This window comes from Salvelinus fontinalis, unplaced genomic scaffold (assembly GCF_029448725.1).
Source record: "Salvelinus fontinalis isolate EN_2023a unplaced genomic scaffold, ASM2944872v1 scaffold_0751, whole genome shotgun sequence".
Classification (NCBI taxonomy): domain Eukaryota; kingdom Metazoa; phylum Chordata; class Actinopteri; order Salmoniformes; family Salmonidae; genus Salvelinus; species Salvelinus fontinalis.
Window position 1 is genome coordinate 26,457 of NW_026600960.1, and position 27,071 is coordinate 53,527.

The following is a 27,071-nucleotide window of genomic DNA, read 5'->3' on the forward strand; positions in this document are numbered from 1 at the left end:
CCTTTCCTTTCCTCCACCAGGTTAGAGTTGAGCTCTTTCCTTTCCTTTCCTCCACCAGGTTAGAGTTGAGCTCTTTCCTTTCCTTTCCTCCACCAGGTTAGAGTTGAGCCCTTTCCTTTCCTTTCCTCCACCAGGTTAGAGTTGAGCCCTTTCCTTTCCTCTACCAGGTTAGAGTTGAGCCCTTTCCTTTCCTTTCCTCCACCAGGTTAGAGTTGAGCCCTTTCCTTTCCTCTACCAGGTTAGAGTTGAGCCCTTTCCTTTCCTCCACCAGGTTAGAGTTGAGCCCTTTCCTTTCCTCCACCAGGTTAGAGTTAAGCCCTTTCCTTTCCTTTCCTCCACCAGGTTAGAGTTGAGCCCTTTCCTCTACCAGGTTAGAGTTGAGCCCTTTCCTTCCTCCACCAGGTTAGAGTTGAGCTCTTTCCTTTCCTTTCCTCTACCAGGTTAGAGTTGAGCCCTTTCCTTTCCTCCACCAGGTTAGAGTTGAGCTCTTTCCTTTCCTCTACCAGGTTAGAGTTGAGCCCTTTCCTTTCCTCCACCAGGTTAGAGTTGAGCTCTTTCCTTTCCTTTCCTCCACCAGGTTAGAGTTGAGCTCTTTCCTTTCCTTTCCTCTACCAGGTTAGAGTTGAGCCCTTTCCTTTCCTTTCCTCTACCAGGTTAGAGTTGAGCTCTTTCCTTTCCTTTCCTCTACCAGGTTAGAGTTGAGCCCTTTCCTTTCCTCCACCAGGTTAGAGTTGAGCTCTTTCCTTTCCTCCACCAGGTTAGAGTTGAGCCCTTTCCTTTCCTCCACCAGGTTAGAGTTGAGCCCTTTCCTTTCCTCCACCAGGTTAGAGTTGAGCCCTTTCCTTTCCTTCACCAGGTTAGAGTTGAGCCCTTTCCTTTCCTCCACCAGGTTAGAGTTGAGCCCTTTCCTTTCCTCCACCAGGTTAGAGTTGAGCCCTTTCCTTTCCTCCACCAGGTTAGAGTTGAGCTCTTTCCTTTCCTCCACCAGGTTAGAGTTGAGCCCTTTCCTTTCCTTTCCTCCACCAGGTTAGAGTTGAGCCCTTTCCTTTCCTCCACCAGGTTAGAGTTGAGCCCTTTCCTTTCCTCCACCAGGTTAGAGTTGAGCCCTTTCCTTTCCTCCACCAGGTTAGAGTTGAGCCCTTTCCTTTCCTTCCCTCTACCAGGTTAGAGTTGAGCCCTTTCCTTTCCTTTCCTCCACCAGGTTAGAGTTGAGCCCTTTCCTTTCCTCCACCAGGTTAGAGTTGAGCCCTTTCCTTTCCTCCACCAGGTTAGAGTTGAGCCCTTTCCTTTCCTTCCTCTACCAGGTTAGAGTTGAGCCCTTTCCTTTCCTCCACCAGGTTAGAGTTGAGCCCTTTCCTTTCCTCCACCAGGTTAGAGTTGAGCCCTTTCCTTTCCTCCACCAGGTTAGAGTTGAGCCCTTTCCTTTCCTTTCCTCCACCAGGTTAGAGTTGAGCCCTTTCCTTTCCTTCACCAGGTTAGAGTTGAGCCCTTTCCTTTCCTCCACCAGGTTAGAGTTGAGCCCTTTCCTTTCCTCCACCAGGTTAGAGTTGAGCCCTTTCCTTTCCTCCACCAGGTTAGAGTTGAGCCCTTTCCTTTCCTTTCCTCTACCAGGTTAGAGTTGAGCCCTTTCCTTTCCTCCACCAGGTTAGAGTTGAGCCCTTTCCTTTCCTCCACCAGGTTAGAGTTGAGCTCTTTCCTTTCCTTTCCTCTACCAGGTTAGAGTTGAGCCCTTTCCTTTCCTCCACCAGGTTAGAGTTGAGCTCTTTCCTTTCCTCCACCAGGTTAGAGTTGAGCCCTTTCCTTTCCTCCACCAGGTTAGAGTTGAGCCCTTTCCTTTCCTTTCCTCTACCAGGTTAGAGTTGAGCCCTTTCCTTCCTCTACCAGGTTAGAGTTGAGCCCTTTCCTTTCCTCCACCAGGTTAGAGTTGAGCCCTTTCCTTTCCTTTCCTCCACCAGGTTAGAGTTGAGCCCTTTCCTTTCCTTTCCTCCACCAGGTTAGAGTTGAGCCCTTTCCTTTCCTTTCCTCCACCAGGTTAGAGTTGAGCCCTTTCCTTTCCTTTCCTCCACCAGGTTAGAGTTGAGCTCTTTCCTTTCCTTTCCTCCACCAGGTTAGAGTTGAGCTCTTTCCTTTCCTTTCCTCCACCAGGTTAGAATTGAGCCCTTTCCTTTCCTCCACCAGGTTAGAGTTGAGCCCTTTCCTTTCCTCCACCAGGTTAGAGTTGAGCCCTTTCCTTTCCTCCACCAGGTTAGAGTTGAGCCCTTTCCTTTCCTTCCCTCTACCAGGTTAGAGTTGAGCCCTTTCCTTTCCTCCACCAGGTTAGAGTTGAGCCCTTTCCTTTCCTCCACCAGGTTAGAGTTGAGCCCTTTCCTTTCCTTCCTCTACCAGGTTAGAGTTGAGCCCTTTCCTTTCCTCCACCAGGTTAGAGTTGAGCCCTTTCCTTTCCTCCACCAGGTTAGAGTTGAGCCCTTTCCTTTCCTCCACCAGGTTAGAGTTGAGCCCTTTCCTTTCCTCCACCAGGTTAGAGTTGAGCCCTTTCCTTTCCTTCACCAGGTTAGAGTTGAGCCCTTTCCTTTCCTCCACCAGGTTAGAGTTGAGCCCTTTCCTTTCCTCCACCAGGTTAGAGTTGAGCCCTTTCCTTTCCTCCACCAGGTTAGAGTTGAGCTCTTTCCTTTCCTCCACCAGGTTAGAGTTGAGCCCTTTCCTTTCCTTTCCTCCACCAGGTTAGAGTTGAGCCCTTTCCTTTCCTCCACCAGGTTAGAGTTGAGCCCTTTCCTTTCCTCCACCAGGTTAGAGTTGAGCCCTTTCCTTTCCTCCACCAGGTTAGAGTTGAGCCCTTTCCTTTCCTTCCCTCTACCAGGTTAGAGTTGAGCCCTTTCCTTTCCTTTCCTCCACCAGGTTAGAGTTGAGCCCTTTCCTTTCCTCCACCAGGTTAGAGTTGAGCCCTTTCCTTTCCTCCACCAGGTTAGAGTTGAGCCCTTTCCTTTCCTTCCTCTACCAGGTTAGAGTTGAGCCCTTTCCTTTCCTCCACCAGGTTAGAGTTGAGCCCTTTCCTTTCCTCCACCAGGTTAGAGTTGAGCCCTTTCCTTTCCTCCACCAGGTTAGAGTTGAGCCCTTTCCTTTCCTTTCCTCCACCAGGTTAGAGTTGAGCCCTTTCCTTTCCTTCACCAGGTTAGAGTTGAGCCCTTTCCTTTCCTCCACCAGGTTAGAGTTGAGCCCTTTCCTTTCCTCCACCAGGTTAGAGTTGAGCCCTTTCCTTTCCTCCACCAGGTTAGAGTTGAGCCCTTTCCTTTCCTTTCCTCTACCAGGTTAGAGTTGAGCCCTTTCCTTTCCTCCACCAGGTTAGAGTTGAGCCCTTTCCTTTCCTCCACCAGGTTAGAGTTGAGCTCTTTCCTTTCCTTTCCTCTACCAGGTTAGAGTTGAGCCCTTTCCTTTCCTCCACCAGGTTAGAGTTGAGCTCTTTCCTTTCCTCCACCAGGTTAGAGTTGAGCCCTTTCCTTTCCTCCACCAGGTTAGAGTTGAGCCCTTTCCTTTCCTTTCCTCCACCAGGTTAGAGTTGAGCCCTTTCCTTTCCTCCACCAGGTTAGAGTTGAGTCCTTTCCTTTCCTCTACCAGGTTAGAGTTGAGCCCTTTCCTTCCTCTACCAGGTTAGAGTTGAGCCCTTTCCTTTCCTCCACCAGGTTAGAGTTGAGCCCTTTCCTTTCCTTTCCTCCACCAGGTTAGAGTTGAGCCCTTTCCTTTCCTTTCCTCCACCAGGTTAGAGTTGAGCCCTTTCCTTTCCTTTCCTCCACCAGGTTAGAGTTGAGCCCTTTCCTTTCCTTTCCTCCACCAGGTTAGAGTTGAGCTCTTTCCTTTCCTTTCCTCCACCAGGTTAGAGTTGAGCTCTTTCCTGTCCTTTCCTCCACCAGATTAGAGTTGAGCCCTTTCCTTTCCTTTCCTCCACCAGGTTAGAGTTGAGCCCTTTCCTTTCCTACACCAGGTTAGAGTTGAGCCCTTTCCTTCCCTCCACCAGGTTAGAGTTGAGCCCTTTCCTTTCCTTTCCTCTACCAGGTTAGAGTTGAGCTCTTTCCTTTCCTTTCCTCCACCAGGTTAGAGTTGAGCCCTTTCCTTTCCTCCACCAGGTTAGAGTTGAACCCTTTCCTTTCCTCCACTAGGTTAGATTTGAGCCCTTTCCTTTCCTACACCAGGTTAGAGTTGAGCCCTTTCCTTCCCTCCACCAGGTTAGAGTTGAGCACTTTCCTTTCCTTTCCTCCACCAGGTTAGAGTTGAGCCCTTTCCTTTCCTTTACCAGGTTAGAGTTGAGCTCTTTCCTTTCCTTTCCTCCACCAGGTTAGAGTTGAGCCCTTTCCTTTCCTCCACCAGGTTAGAGTTGAGCCCTTTCCTTTCCTCCACCAGGTTAGAGTTGAGCCCTTTCCTTTCCTCCACCAGGTTAGAGTTGAGCCCTTTCCTTTCCTACACCAGGTTATAGTTGAGCCCTTTCCTTTCCTCCACCAGGTTAGAGTTGAGCCCTTTCCTTTCCTCTACCAGGTTAGAGTTGAGCCCTTTCCTTTCCTCCACCAGGTTAGAGTTGAGCCCTTTCCTTTCCTTTCCTCTACCAGGTTAGAGTTGAGCCCTTTCCTTTCCTTTCCTCCACCAGGTTAGAGTTGAGCTCTTTCCTTTCCTTTCCTCCACCAGGTTAGAGTTGAGCCCTTTCCTTTCCTTTCCTCCACCAGGTTAGAGTTGAGCTCTTTCCTTTCCTTTCCTCCACCAGGTTAGAGTTGAGCTCTTTCCTTTCCTTTCCTCCACCAGGTTAGAGTTGAGCTCTTTCCTTTCCTTTCCTCCACCAGGTTAGAGTTGAGCTCTTTCCTTTCCTTTCCTCCACCAGGTTAGAGTTGAGCCCTTTCCTTTCCTCCACCAGGTTAGAGTTGAGCCCTTTCCTTTCCTCTACCAGGTTAGAGTTGAGCCCTTTCCTTTCCTCCACCAGGTTAGAGTTGAGCCCTTTCCTTTCCTCCACCAGGTTAGAGTTGAGCCCTTTCCTTTCCTCCACCAGGTTAGAGTTGAGCCCTTTCCTTTCCTTTCCTCCACCAGGTTAGAGTTGAGCCCTTTCCTCTACCAGGTTAGAGTTGAGCCCTTTCCTTTCCTCCACCAGGTTAGAGTTGAGCCCTTTCCTTTCCTTTCCTCTACCAGGTTAGAGTTGAGCCCTTTCCTTTCCTTTCCTCCACCAGGTTAGAGTTGAGCCCTTTCCTCTACCAGGTTAGAGTTGAGCCCTTTCCTTTCCTCCACCAGGTTAGAGTTGAGCCCTTTCCTTTCCTCCACCAGGTTAGAGTTGAGCCCTTTCCTCTACCAGGTTAGAGTGGAGCCCTTTCCTTTCCTCCACCAGGTTAGAGTTGAGCCCTTTCCTCTACCAGGTTAGAGTTGAGCCCTTTCCTTTCCTCTACCAGGTTAGAGTTGAGCTCTTTCCTTTCCTCTACCAGGTTAGAGTTGAGCCCTTTCCTTTCCTCTACCAGGTTATAGTTGAGCTCTTTCCTTTCCTTTCCTCCACCAGGTTAGAGTTGAGCCCTTTCCTTTCCTCCACCAGGTTAGAGTTGAGCCCTTTCCTTTCCTCCACTAGGTTAGATTTGAGCCCTTTCCTTTCCTACACCAGGTTAGAGTTGAGCCCTTTCCTTCCCTCCACCAGGTTAGAGTTGAGCACTTTCCTTTCCTTTCCTCCACCAGGTTAGAGTTGAGCCCTTTCCTTTCCTTTACCAGGTTAGAGTTGAGCTCTTTCCTTTCCTTTCCTCCACCAGGTTAGAGTTGAGCCCTTTCCTTTCCTCCACCAGGTTAGAGTTGAGCCCTTTCCTTTCCTCCACCAGGTTAGAGTTGAGCCCTTTCCTTTCCTCCACTAGGTTAGATTTGAGCCCTTTCCTTTCCTACACCAGGTTAGAGTTGAGCCCTTTCCTTCCCTCCACCAGGTTAGAGTTGAGCACTTTCCTTTCCTTTCCTCCACCAGGTTAGAGTTGAGCCCTTTCCTTTCCTTTACCAGGTTAGAGTTGAGCTCTTTCCTTTCCTTTCCTCCACCAGGTTAGAGTTGAGCCCTTTCCTTTCCTCCACCAGGTTAGAGTTGAGCCCTTTCCTTTCCTCCACCAGGTTAGAGTTGAGCCCTTTCCTTTCCTACACCAGGTTATAGTTGAGCCCTTTCCTTTCCTCCACCAGGTTAGAGTTGAGCCCTTTCCTTTCCTCTACCAGGTTAGAGTTGAGCCCTTTCCTTTCCTCCACCAGGTTAGAGTTGAGCCCTTTCCTTTCCTTTCCTCTACCAGGTTAGAGTTGAGCCCTTTCCTTTCCTTTCCTCCACCAGGTTAGAGTTGAGCTCTTTCCTTTCCTTTCCTCCACCAGGTTAGAGTTGAGCCCTTTCCTTTCCTCCACCAGGTTAGAGTTGAGCTCTTTCCTTTCCTTTCCTCCACCAGGTTAGAGTTGAGCTCTTTCCTTTCCTTTCCTCCACCACGTTAGAGTTGAGCTCTTTCCTTTCCTTTCCTCCACCAGGTTAGAGTTGAGCTCTTTCCTTTCCTTTCCTCCACCAGGTTAGAGTTGAGCCCTTTCCTTTCCTCCACCAGGTTAGAGTTGAGCCCTTTCCTTTCCTCTACCAGGTTAGAGTTGAGCCCTTTCCTTTCCTCCACCAGGTAAGAGTTGAGCCCTTTCCTTTCCTCCACCAGGTTAGAGTTGAGCCCTTTCCTTTCCTTTCCTCCACCAGGTTAGAGTTGAGCCCTTTCCTCTACCAGGTTAGAGTTGAGCCCTTTCCTTTCCTCCACCAGGTTAGAGTTGAGCCCTTTCCTTTCCTTTCCTCTACCAGGTTAGAGTTGAGCCCTTTCCTTTCCTTTCCTCCACCAGGTTAGAGTTGAGCCCTTTCCTCTACCAGGTTAGAGTTGAGCCCTTTCCTTTCCTCCACCAGGTTAGAGTTGAGCCCTTTCCTTTCCTCCACCAGGTTAGAGTTGAGCCCTTTCCTCTACCAGGTTAGAGTGGAGCCCTTTCCTTTCCTCCACCAGGTTAGAGTTGAGCCCTTTCCTCTACCAGGTTAGAGTTGAGCCCTTTCTTTTCCTCTACCAGGTTAGAGTTGAGCTCTTTCCTTTCCTCTACCAGGTTAGAGTTGAGCCCTTTCCTTTCCTCTACCAGGTTATAGTTGAGCTCTTTCCTTTCCTTTCCTCCACCAGGTTAGAGTTGAGCCCTTTCCTTTCCTCCACCAGGTTAGAGTTGAGCCCTTTCCTTTCCTCCACTAGGTTAGATTTGAGCCCTTTCCTTTCCTACACCAGGTTAGAGTTGAGCCCTTTCCTTCCCTCCACCAGGTTAGAGTTGAGCACTTTCCTTTCCTTTCCTCCACCAGGTTAGAGTTGAGCCCTTTCCTTTCCTTTACCAGGTTAGAGTTGAGCTCTTTCCTTTCCTTTCCTCCACCAGGTTAGAGTTGAGCCCTTTCCTTTCCTCCACCAGGTTAGAGTTGAGCCCTTTCCTTTCCTCCACCAGGTTAGAGTTGAGCCCTTTCCTTTCCTACACCAGGTTATAGTTGAGCCCTTTCCTTTCCTCCACCAGGTTAGAGTTGAGCCCTTTCCTTTCCTCTACCAGGTTAGAGTTGAGCCCTTTCCTTTCCTCCACCAGGTTAGAGTTGAGCCCTTTCCTTTCCTTTCCTCTACCAGGTTAGAGTTGAGCCCTTTCCTTTCCTTTCCTCCACCAGGTTAGAGTTGAGCTCTTTCCTTTCCTTTCCTCCACCAGGTTAGAGTTGAGCCCTTTCCTTTCCTTTCCTCCACCAGGTTAGAGTTGAGCTCTTTCCTTTCCTTTCCTCCACCAGGTTAGAGTTGAGCTCTTTCCTTTCCTTTCCTCCACCAGGTTAGAGTTGAGCTTATTCCTTTCCTTTCCTCCACCAGGTTAGAGTTGAGCTCTTTCCTTTCCTTTCCTCCACCAGGTTAGAGTTGAGCCCTTTCCTTTCCTCCACCAGGTTAGAGTTGAGCCCTTTCCTTTCCTCTACCAGGTTAGAGTTGAGCCCTTTCCTTTCCTTTCCTCCACCAGGTTAGAGTTGAGCCCTTTCCTTTCCTCTACCAGGTTAGAGTTGAGCCCTTTCCTTTCCTCCACCAGGTTAGAGTTGAGCCCTTTCCTTTCCTCCACCAGGTTAGAGTTGAGCCCTTTCCTTTCCTTTCCTCCACCAGGTTAGAGTTGAGCCCTTTCCTCTACCAGGTTAGAGTTGAGCCCTTTCCTTTCCTCCACCAGGTTAGAGTTGAGCCCTTTCCTTTCCTTTCCTCTACCAGGTTAGAGTTGAGCCCTTTCCTTTCCTTTCCTCCACCAGGTTAGAGTTGAGCCCTTTCCTCTACCAGGTTAGAGTTGAGCCCTTTCCTTTCCTCCACCAGGTTAGAGTTGAGGCCTTTCCTTTCCTCCACCAGGTTAGAGTTGAGCCCTTTCCTCTACCAGGTTAGAGTGGAGCCCTTTCCTTTCCTCCACCAGGTTAGAGTTGAGCCCTTTCCTCTACCAGGTTAGAGTTGAGCCCTTTCCTTTCCTCCACCAGGTTAGAGTTGAGCTCTTTCCTTTCCTCTACCAGGTTAGAGTTGAGCCCTTTCCTTTCCTCTACCAGGTTAGAGTTGAGCCCTTTCCTTTCCTCTACCAGGTTAGAGTTGAGCCCTTTCCTTTCCTCCACCAGGTTAGAGTTGAGCCCTTTCCTTTCCTCTACCAGGTTAGAGTTGAGCCCTTTCCTTTCCTCTACCAGGTTAGAGTTGAGCCCTTTCCTTTCCTCCACCAGGTTAGAGTTGAGCCCTTTCCTTTCCTCTACCAGGTTAGAGTTGAGTCCTTTCCTTTCCTCCACCAGGTTAGAGTTGAGCCCTTTCCTTTCCTCCACCAGGTTAGAGTTGAGCCCTTTCCTTTCCTCTACCAGGTTAGAGTTGAGCCCTTTCCTTTCCTCCACCAGGTTAGAGTTGAGCCCTTTCCTTTCCTCTACCAGGTTAGAGTTGAGCCCTTTCCTTTCCTCCACCAGGTTAGAGTTGAGCCCTTTCCTTTCCTCCACCAGGTTAGAGTTGAGTCCTTTCCTTTCCTCCACCAGGTTAGAGTTGAGCCCTTTCCTTTCCTCTACCAGGTTAGAGTTGAGTCCTTTCCTTTCCTCCACCAGGTTAGAGTTGAGCCCTTTCCTTTCCTCCACCAGGTCCATGCTGCTGGATGCTGTTTACCTTCAGGCAGGGGCCAGGGTGCAGTGCTCTGCCCGAGCTGTGAGCACGACGGGACGGGGAGGACTGGGGCTGACTAGCCCTCAGGTGGAGGTCAGCATGGAGGAGGGTGAGTAGTATAAGTAAAATAAGTGCAAATAAAAGTCTCTGCTTCAGACTAGCTACATTACCTTATATCCTAACTGTTGTTCTCCTGTCATCCCCATGTCTGTGCCCTCCTCATGATTGATTGATTGATTAGTTATTGTGTCACCCTAAAAGCTGTTGTCATGTCCTCTTACAGGTCTGTGCCCTCCTCATACCCCTGGGGCGATAGGGGCTGAACCGTTCTCTGCTAAGATCCGCTACACGGGACCAGACGACCCACAGCACCCCAACCTCATCAGGCTAACAGTCACTATGCCACATGTAGATGGTACCTGACCCCTTGCCTTTGACCCCTAAACTTTTAACTCTCACCCATCACATCACCACCTGTCCTCTCTCCAACCTGGCCATAACCTTGACCTCTCAATTGACCCTGACCCCTGACCCCTCACCTCTCGCCTTTGAACTCTCACCCCTCACCTCTCCCCTTTGAACTCTCACCCCTCACCTCTCACCTTTGAACTCTCACCTCTCAACTCTCCCCTTTTTTGATCACTCAATCACAATCGGTCACATTGACACTATACCTGACCTCTAACCTTTGACCCCTCTGGGTCTAACCCCTCACCTGTCTCTCCCCAGGTATGCTGCCTTTCATCTCCACCCGTCCCCTCTCCAACCTGGCCCTAACCTTGAACCACGACCCCTCTCGGTTGGGGAACCACCGTTGTTCCAACCTCCAGGGGGGGCCAGGCGATGCCAGCGCCACCCGTCTGGGGCTCACCTCGGCTGGGGTGGCCGTGGCCGGCGTGGTGGGAGGGTCTCACCTCCGGAACAGAATAGCCCAGGACGGAGCTCTCTCCCTGGGTTTCTATAACAGTCTGGACCTGGAGACGTGTGTCTGGAGCTTCTCTGGATACTACAGCATCAGCGACCTGCTGTCTGACTGTGGGGGGACCGTAAGGACGGACGGACAGGTAGGAACTAGTATTAAATAAACGTAGGAACCAATCTTCCCTGGATACTACAGCATCAGCGACCTGCTGTCTGACTGTGGGGGGACCGTAAGGACGGACGGACAGGTAGGAACTAGTATTAAATAAACGTAGGAACCAATCTTCCCTGGATACTACAGCATCAGCGACCTGCTGTCTGACTGTGGGGGGACCGTAAGGACGGACGGACAGGTAGGAACTAGTATTAAATAAACGTAGGAACCAATCTTCCCTGGATACTACAGCATCAGCGACCTGCTGTCTGACTGTGGGGGGACCGTAAGGACGGACGGACAGGTAGGAACTAGTATTAAATAAACGTAGGAACCAATCTTCCCTGGATACTACAGCATCATCGACCTGCTGTCTGACTGTGGGGGGACCGTAAGGACGGACGGACAGGTAGGAACTAGTATTACATAAACGTAGGAACCAATCTTCCCTGGATACTACAGCATCAGCGACCTGCTGTCTGACTGTGGGGGGACCGTAAGGACGGACGGACAGGTAGGAACTAGTATTACATAAATGGTAGGAACCAATCTTTCCGGGCAAGGGGGGTCCATTTATAAATCATTCCTTCCTCCCTCACCCCTTGCCCTGCAAGTGTACACTCATCAGACGTCATGAAACGTCATCAGAAGTGTCCACTTCATTTGAGGGCTGAGGGGAGAGGGTGTGTCTTTTAAGTGTTTGTACCGTAGCCAGGGGCTGTATCTCAATGATCTAATGCTACTTCCTCCCCTTGCCTCTAATGCTACTTCCTCCCCTTACCTCTAATGCTACTTCCTCCCCTTACCTCTAATGCTACTTCCTCCCCTTACCTCTAATGCTACTTCCTCCCCTTACCTCTAATGCTACTTCCTCCCCTTACCTCTAATGCAACTTCCTCCCCTTACCTCTAATGCTACTTCCTCCCCTTACCTCTAATGATACTTCCTCCCCTTACCTCTAATGCTACTTCCTCCCCTTACCTCTAATGATACTTCCTCCCCTTACCTCTAATGATACTTCCTCCCCTTACCTCTAATGATACTTCCTCCCCTTACCTCTAATGATACTTCCTCCCTTACCTCTAATGCTACTTCCTCCCCTTACCTCTAATGCTACTTCCTCCCCTTACCTCTAATGCAACTTCCTCCCCTTACCTCTAATGCTACTTCCTCCCCTTACCTCTAATGATACTTCCTCCCCTTACCTCTAATGATACTTCCTCCCCTTACCTCTAATGATACTTCCTCCCCTTACCTCTAATGATACTTCCTCCCCTTACCTCTAATGATACTTCCTCCCCTTACCTCTAATGATACTTCCTCCCCTTACCTCTAATGATACTTCCTCCCCTTACCTCTAATGCTACTTCCTCCCCTTACCTCTAATGATACTTCCTCCCCTTACCTCTAATGATACTTCCTCCCCTTACCTCTAATGCTACTTCCTCCCCTTACCTCTAATGCTACTTCCTCCCCTTACCTCTAATGCTACTTCCTCCCCTTACCTCTAATGATACTTCCTCCCCTTACCTCTAATGATACTTCCTCCCCTTACCTCTAATGATACTTCCTCCCCTTACCTCTAATGATACTTCCTCCCCTTACCTCTAATGATACTTCCTCCCCTTACCTCTAATGATACTTCCTCCCCTTACCTCTAATGCTACTTCCTCCCCTTACCTCTAATGATACTTCCTCCCCTTACCTCTAATGATACTTCCTCCCCTTACCTCTAATGATACTTCCTCCCCTTACCTCTAATGCTACTTCCTCCCCTTACCTCTAATGCTACTTCCTCCCCTTACCTCTAATGATACTTCCTCCCCTTACCTCTAATGCTATTTCCTCCCCTTACCTCTAATGATACTTCCTCCCCTTACCTCTAATGATACTTCCTCCCCTTACCTCTAATGCTACTTCCTCATCTTACCTCTAATGCTACTTCCTCATCTTACCTCTAATGCTACTTCCTCCCCTTACCTCCTTTCCTTCATATGGATTTGACTGGACAGGTCAAAGACTCTGGCAGGCTTCCTCCAAATGGCACCACACGTCCCTTAACCTGCCCTACATACCTCACACCTTAGTGTCCTGTCTTTTCATTGGTTCTTTATTTATTTTCTTTGTTTATTTATTTAACCTTTATTTTATCAGGGAGTTATACTGAGACCAAGGTCTAGTTTACAGATGAGCCCTGAATTACAGAAATGACAGAAAATACACACGTGAGAATAAATAGACTAAATTCAAGGAGAAAGGAGCAACACCGAGACGAGGAAAGACATTCAGCTTTCTAGAGAAACCAAAACATCACATATCAGAACATTTTCAAGATTGTTCCTCAACAATAAGGTGCAACTAAAAACTAAAACATGATTTACCTAACTCAGTAGAGACCAAAGGAATTTCTCCATCCCAGGTGCGGTAACTCGTATGTCTATAGTTTAGTAATGATGTTAAGTACAGTGGGACTTTTTGTAAAAGGGCTTTATAAATAAAAACAATAGCAACGTGACATCAAAAAGGGCCAACCAGCTTCCTGGGAGACAATGCAGTGATGACATCAGAGGGACAACCAGCTTCCTGGGAGACAATGCAGTGATGACATCAGAGGGACAACCAGCTTCCTGGGAGACAATGCAGTGATGACATCAGAGGGACAACCAGCTTCCTGGGAGACAATGCAGTGATGACATCAGAGGGACAACCTGCTTCCTGGGAGACAATGCAGTGATGACAGAGGGACAACCAGCTTCCTGGGAGACAATGCAGTGATGACATCAGAGGGACAACCAGCTTCCTGGGAGACAATGCAGTGATGACATCAGAGGGACAACCAGCTTCCATGAGACAATGCAGTGATGACATCAGAGGGCCAACCAGCTTCCTGGGAGACAATGCAGTGATGACATCAGAGGGCCAACCAGCTTCCTGGGAGACAATGCAGTGATGACATCAGAGGGCCAACCAGCTTCCTGGGAGACAATGCAGTGATGACAGAGGGACAACCAGCTTCCATGAGACAATGCAGTGATGACATCAGAGGGCCAACCAGCTTCCTGGGAGACAATGCAGTGATGACATCAGAGGGCCAACCAGCTTCCTGGGAGACAATGCAGTGATGACATCAGAGGGACAACCAGCTTCCATGAGACAATGCAGTGATGACATCAGAGGGCCAACCAGCTTCCTGGGAGACAATGCAGTGATGACATCAGAGGGCCAACCAGCTTCCTGGGAGACAATGCAGTGATGACATCAGAGGGCCAACCAGCTTCCTGGGAGACAATGCAGTGATGACATCAGAGGGCCAACCAGCTTCCTGGGAGACAATGCAGTGATGACATCAGAGGGCCAACCAGCTTCCTGGGAGACAATGCAGTGATGACATCAGAGGGCCAACCAGCTTCCTGGGAGACAATGCAGTGATGACAGAGGGACAACCAGCTTCCATGAGACAATGCAGTGATGACATCAGAGGGCCAACCAGCTTCCTGGGAGACAATGCAGTGATGACAGAGGGACAACCAGCTTCCATGAGACAATGCAGTGATGACATCAGAGGGCCAACCAGCTTCCTGGGAGACAATGCAGTGATGACATCAGAGGGCCAACCAGCTTCCTGGGAGACAATGCAGTGATGACATCAGAGGGCCAACCAGCTTCCTGGGAGACAATGCAGTGATGACAGAGGGACAACCAGCTTCCATGAGACAATGCAGTGATGACATCAGAGGGCCAACCAGCTTCCTGGGAGACAATGCAGTGATGACAGAGGGACAACCAGCTTCCATGAGACAATGCAGTGATGACATCAGAGGGCCAACCAGCTTCCTGGGAGACAATGCAGTGATGACATCAGAGGGCCAACCAGCTTCCTGGGAGACAATGCAGTGATGACATCAGAGGGACAACCAGCTTCCATGAGACAATGCAGTGATGACATCAGAGGGCCAACCAGCTTCCTGGGAGACAATGCAGTGATGACAGAGGGACAACCAGCTTCCATGAGACAATGCAGTGATGACATCAGAGGGCCAACCAGCTTCCTGGGAGACAATGCAGTGATGACATCAGAGGGCCAACCAGCTTCCTGGGAGACAATGCAGTGATGACATCAGAGGGACAACCAGCTTCCATGAGACAATGCAGTGATGACATCAGAGGGCCAACCAGCTTCCTGGGAGACAATGCAGTGATGACATCAGTGGGCCAACCAGCTTCCTGGGAGACAATGCAGTGATGACAGAGGGACAACCAGCTTTCTGGGAGACAATGCAGTGATGACAGAGGGACAACCAGCTTCCATGAGACAATGCAGTGATGACAGAGGGACAACCAGCTTCCTGGGAGACAATGCAGTGATGACAGAGGGCCAACCAGCTTCCTGGGAGAATGCAGTGATGACAGAGGGACAACCAGCTTCTGGGAGACAATGCAGTGATGACAGAGGGACAACCAGCTTCCTGGGAGACAATGCAGTGATGACAGAGGGACAACCAGCTTTATGGTAGGGAATGCAGTGATGACAGAGGGCCAACAAGCTTCCTGGGAGACAATGCAGTGATGACAGAGGGCCAACCAGCTTCCTGGGAGACAATGCAGTGATGACAGAGGGACAACCAGCTTCCTGGGAGACAATGCAGTGATGACAGAGGGACAACCAGCTTCTGGGAGACAATGCAGTGATGACAGAGGGCCAACCAGCTTTCTGGTAGGGAATGCAGTGATGACAGAGGGCCAACAAGCTTCCTGGGAGACAATGCAGTGATGACAGAGGGCCAACCAGCTTCCTGGGAGAATGCAGTGATGACACAGGGCCAACCAGCTTCCTGGGAAAATGCAGTGATGACATCAGAGGGCCAACCAGCTTTCTGGGAGAATGCAGTGATGACAGAGGGCCAACCAGCTTCCTGGGAGAATGCAGTGATGACAGAGGGCCAACCAGCTTCCTGGGAGAATGCAGTGATGACAGAGGGCCAACCAGCTTTCTGGGAGAATGCAGTGATGACAGAGGGCCAACCAGCTTTCTGGGAGAATGCAGTGATGACATTAGAGGGCCAACCAGCTTTCTGGGAGAATGCAGTGATGACAGAGGGCCAACCAGCTTTCTGGGAGAATGCAGTGATGACAGAGGGCCAACCAGCTTCCTGGGAGAATGCAGTGATGACAGAGGGCCAACCAGCTTTCTGGGAGAATGCAGTGATGACAGAGGGCCAACCAGCTTTCTGGGAGACAATGCAGTGATGACAGAGGGCCAACCAGCTTTATGGTAGAGACTGCAGTGATGACAGAGGGCCAACCAGATTTCTGGGAGAATGCAGTGATGACAGAGGGCCAACCAGCTTCCTGGGAGAATTCAGTGATGACAGAGGGCCAACCAGCTTTCTGGGAGAATGCAGTGATGACAGAGGGCCAACCAGCTTTCTGGGAGACAATGCAGTGATGACAGAGGGCCAACCAGCTTTATGGTAGAGACTGCAGTGATGACAGAGGGCCAACCAGCTTTCTGGGAGAATGCAGTGATGACAGAGGGCCAACCAGCTTCCTGGGAGAATTCAGTGATGACAGAGGGCCAACCAGCTTCCTGGGAGAATGCAGTGATTCGTACTAAAACTGTCTCTGTAGTGAAGCACAGTGCTCTGTGATAAACTGCCTCTAACGGCTGTAATGAAGTGGCAGCTGAGTTCATATACAGTAGAGGATGTCACCCCTGTCTTCATCAACGTGTCTCCATTCCCCTGTCTTCATCAACGTGTCTCCATTCCCCTGTCTTCATCAACGTGTCTCCATTCCCCTGTCTTCATCAACGTGTCTCCATTGCCCTGTCTTCATCAACGTGTCTCCATTCCCCTGTCTTCATCAACGTGTCTCCATTCCCCTGTCTTCATCAACGTTTCTCCATTCCCCTGTCTTCATCAACGTGTCTCCATTCCCCTGTCTTCATCAACGTTTCTAGATTCCCCAGTCTTCATCAACGTGTCTGTCTCCATTCCTCTGTCTTCATCAACGTGTCTGTCTCCATTGCCCTGTCTTCATCAACGTGTCTGTCTCCATTCCCCTGTCTTCATCAACGTGTCTGTCTCCATTCCCCTGTCTTCATCAACGTGTCTGTCTCCATTCCCCAGTCTTCATCAACGTTTCTGTCTCCATTCCCCTGTCTTCATCAACGTGTCTGTCTCCATTCCCCTGTCTTCATCATAATCTTTTCGTTCTCCATTCCCCTGTCTTCATCAACGTGTCTGTCTCCATTCCCCTGTCTTCATCAACGTGTCTGTCTCCATTCCCCTGTCTTCATCAATGTGTCTTTCTCCATTCCCCTGTCTTCATCAACGTTTCTGTCTCCATTTTCCTGTCTTCATCAACGTGTCTGTCTCCATTCCCCTGTCTTCATCAACGTGTCTGTCTCCATTCCCTTGTCTTCATCAATGTGTCTTTCTCCATTCCCCTGTCTTCATCAACGTTTCTGTCTCCATTCCTCTGTCTTCATCAACGTGTCTGTCTCCATTGCCCTGTCTTCATCAACGTGTCTGTCTCCATTCCCTTGTCTTCATCAACGTGTCTGTCTCCATTCCCCTGTCTTCATCAACGTTTCTGTCTACATTCTCCTGTCTTCATCAACGTGTCTGTCTCCATTCCCTTGTCTTCATCAATGTGTCTTTCTCCATTCCCCTGTCTTCATCAACGTTTCTGTCTCCATTCCCCTGTCTTCATCAACGTGTCTGTCTCCATTCCCTTGTCTTCATCAATGTGTCTTTCTCCATTCCCCTGTCTTCATCAACGTTTCTGTCTACATTCTCCTGTCTTCATCAACGTGTCTGTCTCCATTCCCTTGTCTTCATCAATGTGTCTTTCTCCATTCCCCTGTCTTCATCAACGTTTCTGTCTCCATTCCTCTGTCTTCATCAACGTGTCTGTCTCCATTGCCCTGTCTTCATCAACGTGTCTGTCTCCATTCCCCTGTCTTCATCAACGTGTCTGTCTCCATTCCCCTGTCTTCATCAACGTTTCTGTCTCCATTCCCTTGTCTTCATCAATGTGTCTTTCTCCATTCCCCTGTCTTCATCAACGTTTCTGTCTCCATTCCTCTGTCTTCATCAACGTGTCTGTCTCCATTGCCCTGTCTTCATCAACGTGTCTGTCTCCATTCCCCTGTCTTCATCAACGTGTCTGTCTCCATTCCCCTGTCTTCAGGTCCTGAACGTGTCTGTCTCCATTCCCCTGTCTTCAGGTCCTGAACGTGTCTCCATTCCCCTGTCTTCAGGTCCTGAATGTGTCTGTCTCCATTCCCCTGTCTTCAGGTCCTGAACGTGTCTGTCTCCATTCCCCTGTCTTCAGGTCCTGAATGTGTCTGTCTCCATTCCCCTGTCTTCAGGTCCTGAATGTGTCTCCATTCCCCTGTCTTCAGGTCCTGAACGTGTCTCCATTCCCCTGTCTTCAGGTCCTGAATGTGTCTCCATTCCCCTGTCTTCAGGTCCTCAATGTGTCTCCATTCCCCTGTCTTTAGGTCCTGAATGCGTCTCCATTCCCCTGTCTTCAGGTCCTGAACGTGTCTCCATTCCCCTGTCTTCAGGTCCTGAACGTGTCTGTCTCCATTCCCCTGTCTTCAGGTCCTGAACGTGTCTCCATTCCCCTGTCTTCAGGTCCTGAACGTGTCTCCATTCCCCTGTCTTCAGGTCCTCAACGTGTCTCCATTCCCCTGTCTTTAGGTCCTGAATGTGTCTCCATTCCCCTGTCTTCAGGTCCTCAACGTGTCTCCATTCCCCTGTCTTCAGGTCCTCAACGTGTCTGTCTCCATTCCCCTGTCTTTAGGTCATCAACGTGTCTCCATTCCCCTGTCTTCAGGTCCTCAACGTGTCTCCATTCCCCTGTCTTTAGGCCCTGAATGTGTCTCCATTCCCCTGTCGTCAGGTCCTCAACGTGTCTCCATTCCCCTGTCTTCAGGTCCTCAACGTGTCTGTCTCCATTCCCCTGTCTTTAGGTCCTGAACGTGTCTGTCTCCATCTTTTCCCCTGTCTTCAGGTCCTGAAAGTGTCTGTCTCCATTCCCCTGTCTTCAGGTCCTGAATGTGTCTCCATTCCCCTGTCTTTAGGTCCTCAACGTGTCTGTCTCCATTCCCCTGTCTTCAGGTCCTCAACGTGTCTCCATTCCCTTGTCTTTAGGTCCCGAACGTGTCTGTCTCCATTCCCCTGTCTTCAGGTCCTCAAAGTGTCTCCATTCCCCTGTCTTCAGGTCCTCAACGTGTCTCCATTCCCCTGTCTTCAGGTCATCAACGTGTCTGTCTCCATTCCCCTGTCTTTAGGTCCTCAACGTGTCTGTCTCCATTCCCCTGTCTTCAGGTCCTCAACGTGTCTCCATTCCCCTGTCTTTAGGTCCTCAACGTGTCTCCATTCCCCTGTCTTCAGGTCCTCAACGTGTCTCCATTCCCCTGTCTTTAGGTCCTGAACGTGTCACCATTCCCCTGTCTTCAGGTCCTCAACGTGTCTCCATTCCCCTGTCTTCAGGTCCTGAATGTGTCTCCATTCCCCTGTCTTCAGGTCCTCAACGTGTCTGTCTCCATTCCTCTGTCTTCAGGTCCTGAATGTGTCTCCATTCCCCTGTCTTCAGGTCCTGAACGTGTTTCCATTCCTCTGTCTTCAGGTCCTGAATGTGTCTCCATTCCCCTGTCTTCAGGTCCTGAACGTGTCTCCATTCCCTTGTCTTCAGGTCCTGAACGTGTCTCCATTCCCTTGTCTTCAGGTCCTGAACGTGTCTCCATTCCCTTGTCTTCAGGTCCTGAACGTGTCTCCATTCCCTTGTCTTCAGGTCCTGAACGTGTCTCCATTCCCCTGTCTTCAGGTCCTGAACGTGTCTCCATTCCCTTGTCTTTAGGTCCTGAATGTGTCTCCATTCCCCTGTCTTCAGGTCCTGAACGTGTCTCCATTCCCCTGTCTTCAGGTCCTGAACGTGTCTGTCTCCATTCCCCTGTCTTCAGGTCCTGAACGTGTCTCCATTCCCCTGTCTTCAGGTCCTGAACGTGTCTCCATTCCCCTGTCTTCAGGTCCTGAACGTGTCTCCATTCCCCTGTCTTCAGGTCCTGAACGTGTCTCCATTCCCTTGTCTTCAGGTCCTGAACGTGTCTCCATTCCCTTGTCTTCAGGTCCTCAACGTGTCTGTCTCCATTCCCCTGTCTTTAGGTCCTGAACGTGTCTGTCTCCATTCCCCTGTCTTCAGGTCCTGAACGTGTCTCCATTCCCCTGTCTTCAGGTCCTGAACGTGTCTCCATTCCCCTGTCTTCAGGTCCTGAACGTGTCTCCATTCCCCTGTCTTCAGGTCCTCAATGTGTCTGTCTCCATTCCCCTGTCTTTAGGTCCTGAACGTGTCTGTCTCCATTCCCCTGTCTTCAGGTCCTGAACGTGTCTCCATTCCCCTGTCTTCAGGTCCTCAACGTGTCTGTCTCCATTCCCCTGTCTTTAGGTCCTGAACGTGTCTGTCTCCATTCCCCTGTCTTCAGGTCCTGAACGTGTCTCTATTCCCCTGTCTTCAGGTCCTCAACGTGTCTGTCTCCATTCCCCTGTCTTTAGGTCCTGAACGTGTCTGTCTCCATTCCCCTGTCTTCAGGTCCTGAATGTGTCTCCATTCCCCTGTCTTCAGGTCCTGAACGTGTCTCCATTCCCCTGTCTTCAGGTCCTGAACGTGTCTCCATTCCCCTGTCTTCAGGTCCTGAATGCATCTCCATTCCCCTGTCTTCAGGTCCTGAACGTGTCTCCATTCCCCTGTCTTCAGGTCCTGAATGCGTCTCCATTCCCTTGTCTTCAGGTCCTGAATGCGTCTCCATTCCCCTGTCTTCAGGTCCTGAATGCAGTCCAGTCGTATGTGACGTTACGTGTCCCTCTATTCGTCTCCTACGTGTTCCACTCCTCCTCGGCCCCTGGCGGCTGGCTCACCTTTGACCTCCGATCTGACCTCCGCATGACCTTCACCTATGACACGTCCATCCTGTGGCGTGACGGGATAGGCAGCCCTCCCGATGCTCCGCTGCAAGGTAGGCTACAGACACCAGGACAGAAACGAGCACGGGCGGATGTACACATGAACGCAGGCTCACACACACCCACTGGAACATAGGCAGACAGACACCCACTGGAACATAGGCAGACAGACACCCACTGGAACATAGGCAGACAGACACCCACTGGAACATAGGCAGACAGACACCCACTGGAACATAGGCAGACAGACACCCACTGGAACATAGGCAGACAGACACCCACTGGAACATAGGCAGACAGACACCCACTGGAACATAGGCAGACAGACACCCACTGGAACATAGGCAGACAGACACCCACTGGAACATAGGCAGACAGACACCCACTGGAACATAGGCAGACAGACAGCCACTGGAACATAGGCAGACAGACAGCCACTGGAACATAGGCAGACAGACAGACACCCACTGGAACATAGACAGACAGACACCCACTGGAACATAGGCAGACAGACAGACACTAGAACATAGGCAGACAGACAGACACCCACTGGAACATAGGCAGACAGACAGACACTGGAACATAGGCAGACAGACACCCACTGGAACATAGGCAGGCAGACAGACACCAACTGGAACATAGGCAGACAGACAGACACTGGAACATAGGCAGACAGACACCCACTGGAACATAGGCAGACAGACAGACAGACACTGGAACATAGGCAGACAGACACCCACTGGAACATAGGCAGACAGACAGACACTGGAACATAGGCAGACAGACACCCACTGGAACATAGGCAGACAGACAGACACTGGAACACAGGCAGACAGACACCCACTGGAACATAGGCAGACAGACACTAGAACATAGGAAGACAGACAGACAATGGAACATAGGCAGACAGACAGACACTAGAACATAGGCAGGAAGACAGACAATGGAACATAGGCAGACAGACACCCACTGGAACATAGGCAGACAGACAGCCACTGGAACATAGGCAGACAGACACCCACTGGAACATAGGCAGACAGACAGACACTGGAACATAGGCAGACAGACAGACACTGGAACATAGGCAGACAGACACCCACTGGAACATATGCAGACAGACACCCACTGGAACATAGACAGACAGACACCCACTGGAACATAGGCAGACAGACAGACACCCACTGGAACATAGGCAGACAGACACTGGAACATAGGCAGACAGACACCCACTGGAACATAGGCAGACCGACACCCACTGGAACATAGGCAGACAGACACCCACTGGAACATAGGCAGACAGACACCCACTGGAACATAGGCAGACAGACACCCACTGGAACATAGGCAGACAGACACCCACTGGAACATAGGCAGGCAGACAGACACCCACTAGAACATAGGCAGACAGACACCCACTGGAACATAGGCAGACAGACACCCACTGGAACATAGGCAGACAGACAGCCACTGGAACATAGGCAGACAGACAGACACCCACTGGAACATAGGCAGACAGACAGCCACTGGAACATAGGCAGACAGACACCCACTGGAACATAGGCAGACAGACAGACACTGGAACATAGGCAGACAGACAGACACTAGAACATAGGCAGACAGACACCCACTGGACCATAGGCAGACAGACAGCCACTGGAACATAGGCAGACAGACACCCACTGGAACATAGGCAGACAGACAGACACTAGAACACAGGCAGACAGACCCCCACTGGAACATAGTCAGACAGACAGACACTGGAACATAGGCAGACAGACAGACACTAGAACATAGGCAGACAGACAGACACTGGAACATAGGCAGACAGACACCCACTGGAACATAGGCAGACAGACACCCACTGGAACAAAGGCAGACAGACAGCCACTGGAACATAGGCAGACAGACACCCACTGGAACATAGGCAGACAGACAACCACTGGAACATAGGCAGACAGACAGACACTGGAACATAGGCAGACAGACCAAACTAAACGATCATGGAGATCTTGATTGACTATGACAATGTTTAACAACATTGAGCATTTCACTGAGAGTTCATGACTTCCCTCCCTCCCTCCCTCCCTCCCTCCCTCCCTCCCTCCCTCTCCTCCCTCCCTCCATCCCTCCCTCATCCCTCCCTCTCCTCCCTCCCTCTCCTCCCTCCCTCCCCTCCCTCCCTCCCCCCTCCCTCCCTCCCTCCCCCCTCCCTCCCTCCCTCCCTCCCTCCCTCCCTCTCCTCCCTCCCTCTCCTCCCTACCTCCCTCCCCTCCCTCCCTCCCTCTCTCCAGGCTCTCTGCACCCCACTAGTATGCGTATCAACGGAGAGGGACGTCTGGTGGTCACCTTCAGGACAGAGGCTCGTTTCCGGGGACACTTTATCCTGTCGCACCCAGGTACTACCAGAATGTTTACAATTTCTAGTATACTCTGTTAATGTCACCGTGTGGCACTCCCATGGCAGATTCCTCTTCAAGTCATTTAGGAGGGATTGGCTGACCAACATTCTCTCTCTCTCACACACCCTCTCTACCCCTCCCTCTCTACCCCCTCCCTCTCTACCCCTCCCTCTCTACCCCCTCCCTCTCTACCCCTCCCTCTCTACCCCCTCCCTCTCTACACCTCCCTCTCTACCCCCTCCCTCTCTACCCTCCCTCACTCTCTACCCCTCCCTCCCTCCCTCCCTCTCTACCCCTCCCTCCCCTCCCCCCCTCCCTCTCCACCTCCCCCCTCCCTCTCCACCCCCCCCCCCCCCCCCCCCCCCCCCCCAGGTGTATCAGGGTCCTCAGTAGTAACATCAGATGCCCACTCCGGCCTGCTGTTCTCTCTATTTCTGGTCCGGTCTGAGACCACCCTCACACACACCCTGCAGACCTGGAGCTTTGTGTCCCAGCTGGCTGTGAGTCCCCACACACACACACATACACACACACACACACACACACACACTCACTCACATCCTACTTTTCTATGCGTCTCCTCCAACATTCTCTCTCTGCTCCCTTCAAATCAAATTGTATTTGTCACATGCTCCGAATGCAATAGGTGTACAACGTGCTTCTACACCTGCATTGCTTGCTGTTTGGGGTTTTAGGCTGTGTTTCTGTACAGCACTTCGAGATATCAGCTGATGTAAGAAGGGCTTTATAAAAAAAAAAATATTTGATTAGATGTAGTAGACCTTACCGTGAAATGCTTACTTGTGTGTGTGTGTGTGTGTGTGTGTGTGTGTGTGTGTGTGTGTGTGTGTGTGTGTGTGTATATCTACCTGTGTCAGGTACGTGACTACTCTGGCTCCTACACGGTGGTTCTGCTCCCCTGTCTGATCCCTGAGGGGGAGCACACTGACCCCCCGGTCTGCCACCCGAGACCCCCCCTCTCATTCAGCCTGGACGTACGCTTCCAACAGGTGAGTTCAAAGTCAAGTTCAAGGTTTCAAAACTTTATTGTCCATGAAGGTTAAAGTGGAAATCTTGAAGTGGTCAAGAACATACACTATATGACCAACAGACAGCTGCTTGTTGAACATCTCATCCCAAAATCATGGTCATTAATATGGAGTTGGTCCCCCTTTGCTGCTATAACAGCCTCCACTCTCCTGGGAAGGCTTTCCACTAGATGTTGGAACATTGCTGCTATAACAGCCTCCACTCTCCTGGGAAGGCTTTCCACTAGATGTTGGAACATTGCTGCTATAACAGCCTCCACTCTTCTGGGAAGGCTTTCCACTAGATGTTGGAACATTTCTGCTATAACAGCCTCCACTCTTCTGGTAAGGCTTTCCGCTAGATGTTGGAACATTGTTGCTATAACAGCCCCCACTCTTCTGGGAAGGCTTTCCACTAGATGTTGGAACATTGTTGCTATAACAGCCCCCACTCTTCTGGTAAGGCTTTCCACTAGATGATGGAACATTGCTGCTATAACAGCCTCCACTCTTCTGGGAAGGCTTTCCACTAGATGTTGGAACATTGCTGCTATAACAGCCTCCACTCTTCTGGTAAGGCTTTCCGCTAGATGTTGGAACATTGTTGCTATAACAGCCCCCACTCTTCTGGGAAGGCTTTCCACTAGATGTTGGAACATTGTTGCTATAACAGCCCCCACTCTTCTGGTAAGGCTTTCCACTAGATGTTGGAACATTGCTGCTATAACAGCCTCCACTCTTCTGGGAAGGCTTTCCACTAGATGTTGGAACATTGTTGCTATAACAGCCTCCACTCTTCTGGGAAGGCTTTCCACTAGATGTTGGAACATTGTTGCTATAACAGCCTCCATTCTTCTGGGAAGGCTTTCCACTAGATGTTGGAACATTGCTGCTATAACAGCCTCCACTCTTCTGGGAAGGCTTTCCACTAGATGTTGGAACATTGCTGCTATAACAGCCTCCACTCTTCTGGGAAGGCTTTCCACTAGATGATGGAACATTGCTGCTGTAACAGCCTCCACTCTTCTGGTAAGGCTTTCCGCTAGATGTTGGAACATTGCTGCTATAACAGCCTCCACTCTTCTGGGAAGGCTTTCCACTAGATGATGGAACATTGCTGCTGTAACAGCCTCCACTCTTCTGGTAAGGCTTTCCGCTAGATGTTGGAACATTGCTGCTATAACAGCCTCCACTCTTCTGGGAAGGCTTTCCACTAGATGATGGAACATTGCTGCTGTAACAGCCTCCACTCTTCTGGTAAGGCTTTCCGCTAGATGTTGGAACATTGCTGCTATAACAGCCTCCACTCTTCTGGGAAGGCTTTCCACTAGATGTTGGAACATTGCTGCTATAACAGCCTCCACTCTTCTGGGAAGGCTTTCCACTAGATGTTGGAACATTGCTGCTATAACAGCCTCCACTCTTCTGGGAAGGCTTTCCACTAGATGTTGGAACATTGCTGCTATAACAGCCTCCACTCTTCTGGGAAGGCTTTCCACTAGATGATGGAACATTGCTGCTATAACAGCCTCCACTCTTCTGGGAAGGCTTTCCACTAGATGTTGGAACATTGCTGCTATAACAGCCTCCACTCTTCTGGGAAGGCTTTCCACTAGATGTTGGAACATTGCTGCTATAACAGCCTCCACTCTTCTGGTAAGGCTTTCCACTAGATGTTGGAACATTGCTGCTGTAACAGCCTCCACTCTTCTGGTAAGGCTTTCCGCTAGATGTTGGAACATTGCTGCTATAACAGCCTCCACTCTTCTGGGAAGGCTTTCCACTAGATGTTGGAACATTGCTGCTATAACAGCCTCCACTCTTCTGGGAAGGCTTTCCACTAGATGTTGGAACATTGCTGCTATAACAGCCTCCACTCTTCTGGGAAGGCTTTCCACTAGATGTTGGAACATTGCTGCTATAACAGCCTCCACTCTTCTGGAAGGCTTTCCACTAGATGTTGGAACATTGCTGCTATAACAGCCTCCACTCTTCTGGTAAGGCTTTCCACTAGATGTTGGAACATTGCTGCTGTAACAGCCTCCACTCTTCTGGTAAGGCTTTCCGCTAGATGTTGGAACATTGCTGCTATAACAGCCTCCACTCTTCTGGGAAGGCTTTCCACTAGATGTTGGAACATTGCTGCTATAACAGCCTCCACTCTTCTGGGAAGGCTTTCCACTAGATGTTGGAACATTGCTGCTATAACAGCCTCCACTCTTCTGGGAAGGCTTTCCACTAGATGTTGGAACATTGCTGCTATAACAGCCTCCACTCTTCTGGGAAGGCTTTCCACTAGATGTTGGAACATTGCTGCTATAACAGCCTCCACTCTTCTGGGAAGGCTTTCCACTAGATGTTGGAACATTGCTGCTATAACAGCCTCCACTCTTCTGGGAAGGCTTTCCACTAGATGTTGGAACATTGCTGCTATAACAGCCTCCACTCTTCTGGTAAGGCTTTCCACTAGATGTTGGAACATTGCTGCTGTAACAGCCTCCATTCTTCTGGGAAGGCTTTCCACTAGATGTTGGAACATTGCTGCTATAACAGCCTCCACTCTTCTGGGAAGGCTTTCCACTAGATGATGGAACATTGCTGCTATAACAGCCTCCACTCTTCTGGGAAGGCTTTCCACTAGATGTAGGAACATTGCTGCTATAACAGCCTCCACTCTTCTGGGAAGGCTTTCCACTAGATGTTGGAACATTGCTGCTATAACAGCCTCCACTCTTCTGGGAAGGCTTTCCACTAGATGTTGGAACATTGCTGCTATAACAGCCTCCACTCTTCTGGAAGGCTTTCCACTAGATGTTGGAACATTGCTGCTATAACAGCCTCCACTCTTCTGGGAAGGCTTTCCACTAGATGTTGGAACATTGCTGCTATAAAAGCCTCCACTCTTCTAGGAAGGCTTTCCACTACATGTTGGAACATTGCTGCGGGGACTTGCTTCCATTCAGCCACAAGAGCATTAGTGAGGTTGGGCACTGTTGTTTGGCGATTAAGCCTGGCTCGCAGTCGGCGTTCCAATTCATCCCAAAGCTGTTCGATGGAGTTGAGGACAGGACGCTGTGCAGGCCAGTCAAGTTCTTCCACACCGATCTCGACAAAACCATTTCTATATGGACCTTGCTTTGTGCACGGAGGCATTGTCATGCTGAAACAGGAAAGGGCCTTCCCCAAACTGTTGCCACAAAGTTGGAAGCACAGAATCATCTAGAATGTCATTGTATACTGTAGATTTCCCATCACTGGAACTAAAGGGCCCAAACCATGAAGGGCCTAGCCCATCCTCCACCACATTTTACAGTTGACACTATGCATTCAGGCAGGTAGCGTTGTCCTGGCATCCGACAAACCCAGATTCATCCGAGTCCAATGGTCGGCGAGCTTTACACCACTCCAGTTGACATTTGGCTTTGAGCAACATGGTGATCTTAGGCTTGTGT

General features: G+C 50.2%; 1 protein-coding gene across 1 annotated transcript in view; it reads left to right on the forward strand.

Moving 5' to 3' along the window:
* LOC129847182 (FRAS1-related extracellular matrix protein 2-like) overlaps positions 1-27,071 on the forward strand; it is a gene marked incomplete at both ends in the record, with an annotated part of 61,107 nt that overhangs the window by 26,046 nt on the left and 7,990 nt on the right. Inside the window, 7 exons of the mRNA XM_055914989.1 lie at positions 9,125-9,255; positions 9,430-9,561; positions 9,876-10,210; positions 20,020-20,245; positions 22,484-22,588; positions 22,964-23,091; positions 23,470-23,601. Of these exons, the coding sequence (XP_055770964.1) occupies positions 9,125-9,255; positions 9,430-9,561; positions 9,876-10,210; positions 20,020-20,245; positions 22,484-22,588; positions 22,964-23,091; positions 23,470-23,601 (1,189 nt within the window). The remainder of the gene's footprint in view (positions 1-9,124; positions 9,256-9,429; positions 9,562-9,875; positions 10,211-20,019; positions 20,246-22,483; positions 22,589-22,963; positions 23,092-23,469; positions 23,602-27,071) is intronic.